At 39.2% G+C, this 10,138-nt stretch overlaps 1 protein-coding gene across 4 annotated transcripts in view; it reads right to left on the reverse strand.

Moving 5' to 3' along the window:
• Window positions 1-10,138, reverse strand: part of CASK (calcium/calmodulin-dependent serine protein kinase (MAGUK family)) — a 428,292-nt gene that overhangs the window by 98,325 nt on the left and 319,829 nt on the right. For 3 of the 4 annotated variants that reach the window (XM_011942504.1, XM_011942497.1, XM_011942488.1), the window contains exons 10-11: window positions 7,698-7,797; window positions 3,287-3,304 (exon numbers count right to left, since the gene is read on the reverse strand). In XM_011942504.1, the coding sequence (XP_011797894.1) occupies window positions 3,287-3,304; window positions 7,698-7,797 (118 nt within the window). The remainder of the gene's footprint in view (window positions 1-3,286; window positions 3,305-7,697; window positions 7,798-10,138) is intronic. The other variant, XM_011942514.1, reaches the window with a different exon arrangement.

Here is a 10,138-nt window from a genome sequence, read left to right on the forward strand (position 1 = left end):
AATCTCCTGGCCTCAAGTAATCCTCCCATCCCAGACTCTCAAAGTGCTGGCAAGGCATGAGCCACCATGTCTGGCCTACACATTTTAACTTTGAACACTTCTACTTTTTCAAATAATCTCACCAGTACAAACAAGTTTTTCAAAAGTTTTCTGCTACCATTATGAAATAATAGTCAAAAAAAGCATAAATATGTCAACTGTTTAAAAAATGTTTCTAAGTCTATTTCTTTAAAGAGGAATATGCTTTTAAGGTCAATAAAAGCTTTGAGTCCAGAATAATTTCATTACAAGAGTGGAAGTCTCATAAAAAGGTTGACCAAGTAAAAATAATCCAAGTGGAGGACAGAAAAATAAACAGTCAAATGTTTAGACTAAAAAGTTCTCAGTGTTAAAGTAGGCTGAGTATGTCTTAAAAGTTTTTCCCCTTACATTTTACTACGAAAAGCTTCAAACATACAGGAAGTTTGAAAGAATCGTGCCCACGACCTAGAATCTACATATGTTGACAGTTTGCTGTATTTGCTTTATCACATGTCTACCCATCTATCCATCAGTTCACGTATTTTTCATTCATTTCAAATTAAATGGCAGAGTGGCCAGCATTAGTAGACTTCACCCTTAAAGACTTCAGCAAAGATTGCAATGTTTATTTTTCTCTCTGAGGCAAAATTTACATAGAATGAAATATACAAATCTTAAGTGTACCATTCAATGAGTTTTGATATACCCACGTTTTCACTGTAATTGTTTCAATAAAGATTTGTGTGTGTATTTCTTTTTTTTAAAAAATAGTACAAGCTTTATTCATAAATAAAACATAAAGATAAAAGCAGGGACATTTCCTATTTTTAAAAGGGAATAGTGGAAGGCAGTATGCCATCTTATTTAAAATCACAAGTTAGGTTTTTCAGATGGATGACAGTTGAGATTATTAAATCCCATTCCTGCTTCTCAGATTTTCACAAAATAACACATTAATTTCTCAGTGTGTGTTTATTTCTTAATTTACAATGTATAGCTATGAAACTCAGCATCACTGAGCAAATCTAGAATCTGAATCTAGCCTAGCTTCTTTTAAGAGTAATCAATACCTTTTCTTTCCTATTATATTAGTGATCAATTAATACATTTTATTACTACACATACACATTATTATCACCTACTCAATCAAAGCCCCTCCTTGCAAGCACAATACTTTTTTTTTCAAATCTGCTTACTAAGGTATAGTGTTTTAAGTTAAAATTCGCCATTTAAATGTACACTGTCATCACTTCAAAAAAGTTCTCTCTTGTTCCTTTGCAGCCAATCTCTTCCCTCTATCACCACACCCTGTTCAATACCTTTTATTCCCACTGCACAAAGTAAATTCTTTGTTATCAATCAAGTTATAAGCAATAATGAATCCTGTAATGGAAACTATATTTTGGATATAAGCATCTGTGCCATATCCAACTCAAGTTATGAAAACTTACATATGGTGATACATGCTTTAGATTCTCCATATGTAGATTATGGTACAGATACCTTGAAATTTATTAAAGGAAGTAAACTGCATATGTATTCTGTCAGCATATAGATGTTATAATCTCTAATGCCATTATGATTATTAAAATAGTCTATGCTTCCAAACAGAAACATTTTTGAGCACAAAGTTTTCAAAGTACTTTAATAACATTCTGCTGTTAAGTACCCACTCGTGTAAAGCTTTACAACTAAGGAAAATCACTACTGATACATTCAAGATGCTCATTCTCAAATAACATGACAGGTTGGCTGATTAAAAAAAAAAAAAAAGAGGAACGCTAAATCTAGATGGAAAGAATCTTACATTTTAATAGTTATTAATTTATACGTGGTGGGCAGTCTCTAAGATGGGCCCCAGTAACCTGGTTTCCTGGTATTTCCACCCTTGTGTAATCAATCCCCTTCCCTGGAGTGCAGGCTGGACTTACTGACTCATTTCTAATGAACAGAATAGAGCAGAAGTGGTAAGATGTCACTATGAGATTAGGCTGTAAAGACTGTGTCTTCAGTCTTGGGCACTCTCTCTCACTTTTGCCCCCTCTTTTATGTTTCGTGCTGGGAAGTGAGCTGCCATGCTGTGAACAGCCAGCCCTGTGAAGAGGACCACAGCCAGTGAGGAACTGAAGCCTGGCAACAACCATGTGAGTGAGCTTGGAAGAGGATTCGTCCTGCAGTCGTGCCTTCCGGTGAGATAGCAGCACTGCACTACAATCTCAGGAGAGATCTTGAGCCAGAGGCACACAGCTAAGCCACGCCCAGATTCCTGACCCAAAGAAACTGTGAGATGACAACTGCTGCTTTAACGTAATTCATTACCCAACAATAGGTAAAAATAGGTAACTAATATACTGTGAGATTTATATTAAATCAGCTGCAATTTGAGCTACAGATAACTAACGTAAGAAAATGTGAAAATGAATTCAATCATTAGTACCCAGGCTTTACCTCATTTATCTTTGAAGTAAAGGTTTATTTTTTTTAATTAGAATTTTTATTGAGATAATTGTAGATTCACATGCATTCGTAAGAAATAATACAGAGAGATCCCTTGTATTCTTTGCTCAGTTCCCCCATTGGTAACATTTTACAAAACTATAGTATATTATCATAACCAGAATACTGACATTGATACAATCCACCCATCTTATTCAGATTGCCTCAGTTTTACAGGTACTCAACTGTGTGTACATTTCTTACATTTTAACTTTCTCCCATACTCAAATTATGCCCCTTTGTAATTAAAATCTAGCCATTACATTATTCCTTATAAATGTTCTATCTGATGGTAAAAGTTGTTAAGAGACAAGATTTCAGAATTTGTTTCACAGCTCCAAATAAACTGAAAATGGGCTCCATAACAGGAAGCAATAAAGACCACTTATAGGTGATGTAATTGTCAAAGAAAAATTCACTTACCCTGAAAGTTTTCTTGAAAGCAAACTATAAAACAAATGTTACCCTTTCCCCAGAATTAATGTATTCATATGTGAAATTCAGATGTGAAGTATTAAGTGCGGTTGAAATTTTAACACTGCCTTTTTTCCTCTTATGAAAGAAGTGAGAAGTTAGTATTGTTTGTGTAACAACGCCTCAAAAATCAATACATCCAATTTTTAGTTTTATGACTAGGCAGTGTTAAAATTAATACTTAAACATCCACATACAAACAGCCAAGGAAAAAGTCAAGCTGATTACGAACCATGCAAAGCCAAACACTTTTGCATAAAAGATACACCTTAAAGGAAAACAAAGGGATACCTACTTTCTGCTGCTAGAAGTCCTAGGAGGAAGGCAGCATATGGACAAACAACAAACAGTATGATTTTAGAACAGGCAGGTTATGAAGCCACAGTTTGGCCCACTACATGAGCCACCAGAAGCACTGTCCCCCAGCCGACCCCAAAGTGAGCCCTTATGTTCCATGAGTACAATCACTGGAACTGTTTGGGATTTCAGACATCAAACACTGGGTTCTGATTCTGAATTATTTGATTTGAAATATGAGAAAAGAATATTTCTACTTTGAATTTTTTTTTTTTTTTGAGATGGGGTCTCACTCTACCACCCAGGCTGCAGTACAGTGGCACGATCTCAGCTCATTGCAACCTCTGCCTCCTGGGCTCAAGTGATCCTCCTACCTCAGCCCAGCTCCCTCCCTTCCTGGAAGCAAGGACTACAGGCACATGTCATCATGCCCAGCTAATTTTTCTATTTTTAGTAGAGACGGGGTTTTGCCATGTTGGCCAGGCTGGCCTCGAACTCCTGACCTCAAGTGATCCACCCACCTCCACCTCCCAAAGTATTGGGATTACAGGCCTGAACCACCATGCCCAGCCTCACTTCAAGCAACACACAGTTTATCATAAGATTAAATGAATTCTAGTAAATGCATAATGTTTGCATTTCAATAATCAAAATAGAAAATTATCATTTACAGAAAAATTGTTTTACATCATAAACAATATACCTAAACATGTTTGACTTTTCATTAGATGACAAGTTTTTAAACTGTTATTTTATATATTCATATTTTCCTAAATGTATAGAGTATTACTCTTTTTATTTTCCTTTCCTTTTTTTTTTCTGAGATGGAGTCTTGCTCTGTCGCCCAGACTGGAGTGCAGTGGCACGATCTCGGCTCATTGCAACCTCCATGTCCTGGGTTCAAGCAATTCTCTTGCCTCAGGTGGATTACAGGCACGTGGCCACCATGCCTGGCTAATTTTTGTATTTTTAGTAGAGATGGGAGTTTCACCATGTTGGCCAGGCTGGTCTTGAACTCCTGACCTCAAGTAATCCACCCACTTTGGCCTCCCAAAGTACTGGGATTACAGGCATGAGCCACTGTTTCTGGCCCCTTTTCTTTTTTTTGAGACAGGGTTTTGTTCTGTCATGCAGGCTTGAGTGCAGTGATGTACTCACAGCTTACTGCAGCCTTGACCTCTTGGGCTCAAGTGATTCTCCCGCTTCAGCCTCCCTAGTAGCTGGGACCACAGGTGTGTGCTACCACGTTTGGCTAATATTTTGACTTCTTACAAAGTAGAGGGTCTCTGTATGTTGCCCAGGCTGGTCACAAACTCTTAGACTCAAGCAATCCTCCTGCCTTGGCTTCTGAAACTGTTGGGATTACAGGCATGGGCCGTCATGCCTGGTTCTTTCTTTCTTTTTTTCTTTTTTTTTTTTTTTGAGACGGAGTCTTGTTCTGTTGTCCAGGCTGGAGTGGCAAAATCATAGCTCACTGCAGCCTCAAACTCCTGGGCTCAAGTGATCCTCCTGCCTCAGCCTCCCAAGAAGGTAGGACTACAGGTGTGTGCCACCACATCCAGCTAATTTTGTTGTTATTGTTGTTGGGGGGACAGGGTCTGGCTCTGTCACCTAGGCTGGAATGCAGTGGTGCCATCTCGGCTCACTGCAACCTCCGCCTCCCAGGCTCAAACAATCTTCCCATTTCAGCCTTCCAAGTAGCTGGGACAAATAGGCACATGCCACCACACCTGGTTAATTTTTGTATTTTTGGTAGACATGGGGTTTTGTCATGTTGCCCAGGCTGTTCTGAAACTCCTGAGCTCAAACAATCCACCCACCTTGGCCTCCCAAAGTGCTAGGATTACAGGTGTGAGCCACTGCACATGGTCCAGCTAGCTTTTTTTTATTTTGTAGAGACAGGGTCTGACTATGTTGCCCAGGCTGGTCTTGAACCCCTGGGCTCAAGTGATCCACTCACCTCGGCATCCCAAAGTGTTGGGATTACAGGCATGAGTCACCATGCCCAGGTTTTAGCCCCATTTCTAAAGATGAAAATGGTAGTAGAGATCTTGACCTAAAATCTCATAAGCATGTGATTATATCATACAGCCACAGTATGACAATACAAACCATTACTGGATCCACTCCCCTTAAATAGGGTCCACTGTAATCTGAGTGTGAGGAGGGAAGAGAGAGGTTTCAGCTAACAAAAGAAGTAATAGGTGGAGGGAACAAAATGGAGTGGAAGAAAAGAGAGACATGAAGCAATAAGCAGCACTGGGGACCACACCTATAAACACAACCAGATCCCTGCCTTTCTTGTGGGAAGGGCTCTGGATAATGACCAAGTCAGCACAAGAGAAAAATGGCAAGGCTTCCTCCTCAGAGTCTCTTCTCTAAGATTCCCATTTCTGAATGTTTTTGGAAATCACCTTCATTCAAAAGAGGAAGATTCACATCCCAATTGGTAAAGGTCAAAATGAGGAACTGTAAAACTGCTGGAATGGGAAACTTGATCTTGTCATTTAAAAAAAGTTTTAAATTTTTGTGGGTACACAGTATATATTTATGGGGTACAGGAGATATTTTGATATGGGCATATGACGCATAATGATGTATCCATCACCTCAAGATCTTGTCATTTTGCACAAGGTACAAGCACATACTAATTGGTAAGAAATTCTGTGGGTGTGTATGTGATTGTGTAGGTGCACACATGTATAAACAGAAGAGAGGAGAAGCATAAATACTGACAGATGCTCATAGTACCAATAGGGAAGAAGCATTAGTACATTTATTCTTCCTATATTGCTGTGGGACAAACACCTCAGGCTCTAGGAAGGGCCCAGGGCCTCAGTCCCAGTGGTAATATATGAATATCGATGAAGCTAGTACCAGAGTACAAAAATCAAAGTCAGCACAAAATCAAACATGACAAATATGAAGTGACTCTAATGAAAGAAAGAAAAAAAGCTGAGGCCAAAGGACACATGATTCAAGAGTTAAGTAAATAAAAAACGCATAAATAAAAATTTAGAACACACACACGCACACACACATTTACATATACATATAAAAGGACCCTATGGGCTTTTAGTAAATGATCCTTGAGAATATCACACTGGTAAGATGGAAATCTCAGCATTTTATAAAACGGTTTCCGTTTTTTATTTTTTTAATCTCTTAATTTTTTTTTTTTTTTTTGAGACGGAGTCTCGCTCTGTGGCCCAGGATGGAGTGCAGCCGCGCGATCTCGGCTCACTGCAAGCTCCGCCTCCTGGGTTCACGTCATTCTCCTGCCTCAGCCTCCCGAGTAGCTGGGACTACAGGCGTCCCCCACCACGCCTGGCTAATTTTTTTGTATTTTTAGTAGAGACAGGGTTTCACCGTGTTAGCCAGGATGGTCTTGATCTCCTGACCTTGTGATCTGCCCATCTAGGCCTCCCAAAGTGCTGGGATTACAGGAGTGAGCCATTGCGCCCAGCCTTTTATCTCTTAATTTTTAAGAGGCGAGGTCTCATTTTGTTGTCCAGGTTGGAGAGCAGTGGTGTGATCACAGCTCACTGCATCCTCAAACTCCTGAGCTCAGTTGATCCTCCTGAGCCGGGTGCCTCAGCCTCCTGAGTAGCTATGACTACACACATACACCACTGCACTGGCTTATAAAATGATTTTGTGAACACTGGCAGGTTGTTTCAGGGGTACCTATATACAGTTCATCAAAACAAATAACTCTTCTATTTTCTTCCACCTTGGATACTTGTATGCATGTGTCACAGATTTTTTTTTTTTTTTTTTTGTATTTTTGCAGAGACGGGGTTTTGCCATGTTGGCCAGGCTGGTCTCGAACTCCTGACCTGAGGTGATCTGCCTGCCTTGGCCTCCCAAAGTGCTGGGATTACAGGCGTGAGCCACCATGCCTGGCCGTGTTATAGATTTTTATATATGGAGAAGAACTTGGTAACTGTTTCAGGAGATAATCCACAGGACAGCTCTACGTTGAAAGATTCCATTCAAAGCAGTGCTGCTCCACAGTCTGATCTAATACAACTGACCTGGGGAAAAGCTTATATCAGAAGTTTTTGTTGAGAGAGAAGGTAATCAGAAAGATCCCAAAAGACTGACTAGGATGTCGGATTGGATGGAGTGCAATGCTGGGTCAAGAGTGTGGAAAGGGGAGGAAGTATTACTGAGGTAAAAAGAAAAAAAAGTGAAATGTTGGTTTTGGAGCCACAGGAGAAAGCAACTTTGGTATTAAAATGAAAAGGAACAAGACACATGTAGACAGGACTTGGTTGCTGACAAACTTCCTTAGAATCCGTTGGAGGATTTAACTAAATGCACAGAAAAAGTTTATTCACAATAGGAAAGAATGGATGTAAATACCAAATGACTCACACAGGTGAATAAGTGAATTATCCAATTACCTGAGGAGGTAGGGTCTTCGGAGAAATCTGGTAACTCTTCAGGGGGATCCCCATAGAATGAGTTGAATTTGTGACTTGACACAGCGGCTAGTACTGCACCCTAAAGCAAAGAGATGAAAAAATAGATTATTAAAACAAATACACAAATATAAATAAGTTATTTAACAAATTATCTATCTTAAGGATTATCCATTAAGTCAAATATATAGGAGATGATGGCTAGAAGAGAGGTAGCTTTTAAATTATTTCCGGTTCCTTTAAATAAATTACATATGCATATACCAGAATAACACTAATTGGGAATTGGAAAAGTATATGAAATCACTTACATCTTGAATTCAAACATGCAACACAGAATGGAATATTCTGCAGTTATTATAAATTGATGTTGTAGAAGGGTGTTTAGTGGAATGAAAAGATGTCTGTGATTCATTACATGAAAAAGGTTTAAAATCAATGTATATTATAATCTCATTTTTGGGTAAAAAAGTTAATATGGATATAAAAGACTGCATATACACCAGAATGTTAATAGCATTAATTATCCCTGGGTGGTAGGATTATGAGTCATTTTTCTTTTTAAAATCTTTTTTCCCTCTTTTAGTTTTAACAGTGACAATGTGTTACTTTTGTATAGTAATTATCCATCAGGCCACACAACAGAATCAACTACATATGACTCTTTTAAGCTATATGCATAGCCTCCCCTCATTCCTAGTTGGAAATCACTGCCATTTGAGTGCATGACATCCCTTAGGGCTGTTGAGTGGAAAAATGTTGGGAGTTACTGCTTCAGTAAATCATATTTACTATTATTTTTTATTTAAACAGCTTTAAGGGTACAAGTGGTTTTTGGTTACATGGATAAACAGCACAGTAGTGAAGTGTGGACTTTTAGTGAATCTGTCTTCTGAGTAGTCTATGGTGTACCCAACAGGTGATTTTCTATCCCTTGCCCCTCCACCCTCCCCTATTCTGAGTCTCTAGTGTCCATTATACTACTCTGCATGCCTCTGTGTACCCACAGCTTACTTCCCACTTACAAGGGAGAACATGTGGTATTTGGGAGTAAATCATTTAACCTCTCTAGGCCTTCTTATCTGTAAAGTAAGAATATGAAAACGGGCCGGGCGCAGTGGCTCATGCCTGTAATCCCAGCACTTTGGGAGGCCGAGGCGGGTGGATTGCCTGAGGTCAGGAGTTTGAGATCAGCCTGACCAACATGGAGAAACCCTGTCTCTACTAAAAATACAAAAAGTTAGCCAGGCGTGGTGGCGCATGCCTGTAATCCCAGCTACTTGGGAGGCTGAGGCAGGAGAATCGCTTGAACCTGGGAGGCAGAGGTTGCGGTGAGCCAAGATTGTGCCATTGCACTCCAGCCTGGGCAACAAAAGCGAAACTCTGTCTCAAAAAAAAAAAAAGAAAAAGAAAAAAAAAAGAATATTAAAACGGACTTATCTTACAGGATTGGCAAAAGTCATAATGTATTCATGAAAGTGCTTTGCGAATTGTAAAGCATTTTGTAAGTGTATATCATTACTAATTCTGCTAATAAAGAACTAGAACGTGAGCACAGCCTTTTGCTGGTCTATGTAGAATCACTCATTTAGCTAGTTTATCAAATCACCTAAGTAGTCTAAGTCTACATTTTAAATATTAACTCTTGAATTTTTCTGGAAAGATAAAACTTGTGTGTGTTTAGGTATCTGCTAATATGAGAACATTATTACTATTTTTTTGAGACAGTGTCTCACTCTGTTGCCCAGGCTGGAGTGCAGTGGCATAATCTCGGCTCTCTGCAGTCTCAACCTCTCAGGCTCAAGCGATCCTCCCATCTCAGTCTCCCAAGTAGCTGGGACTACAGGCCTGTGCCACCATGCCTGGCTAACTTTTGTATTTTTTTGTAGAGATGGGGTTTCACCATGTTGCCCAGGTTGGTCTTGAACTCCTGCTCTCAAGCGATCCACCTGCCTCGGCCTCCCAAAGTGCTGGGATTACAGGTGTGAGCCACTGTGCTTGGCCAGAAAACATTAATAAAATATATTTCCACAAAGTTTACTTACTGTAGAAAGGGAAGAGCAAAAACAGAGAGGTGATACTGATGTTAACATTCCAGGTAACTTTTGAGATTTCCAAAAGTCTAAAGTTACACATGAAAGGTTCTTATGCAGAATTATAGCTGCCATGTTGAAAAAACAATAGTCAATGTTGAGTTCTTCTTTCTATAGAAACTTATTTCACTTTATGTATTATACATGTTTCCTAAAAGCTGGGGGGGAATGGAATTTTTATATATCAAATCACGTTTCCCACACACTGAAACTAGGCTTTTAGAGATGCTTTATTTTTATTTTCAAATGAAGTACAACTGTATTTCTTTTTTTTTTTTTTTTTTTTTGAGACGGAGTCTCGATCTGTCGCCTAGGCTGGAGTGCAGTGGC

The sequence above is a fragment of the Colobus angolensis genome, unplaced genomic scaffold, assembly GCF_000951035.1.
Source record: "Colobus angolensis palliatus isolate OR3802 unplaced genomic scaffold, Cang.pa_1.0 Scaffold103, whole genome shotgun sequence".
Classification (NCBI taxonomy): Eukaryota; Metazoa; Chordata; class Mammalia; order Primates; family Cercopithecidae; genus Colobus; species Colobus angolensis.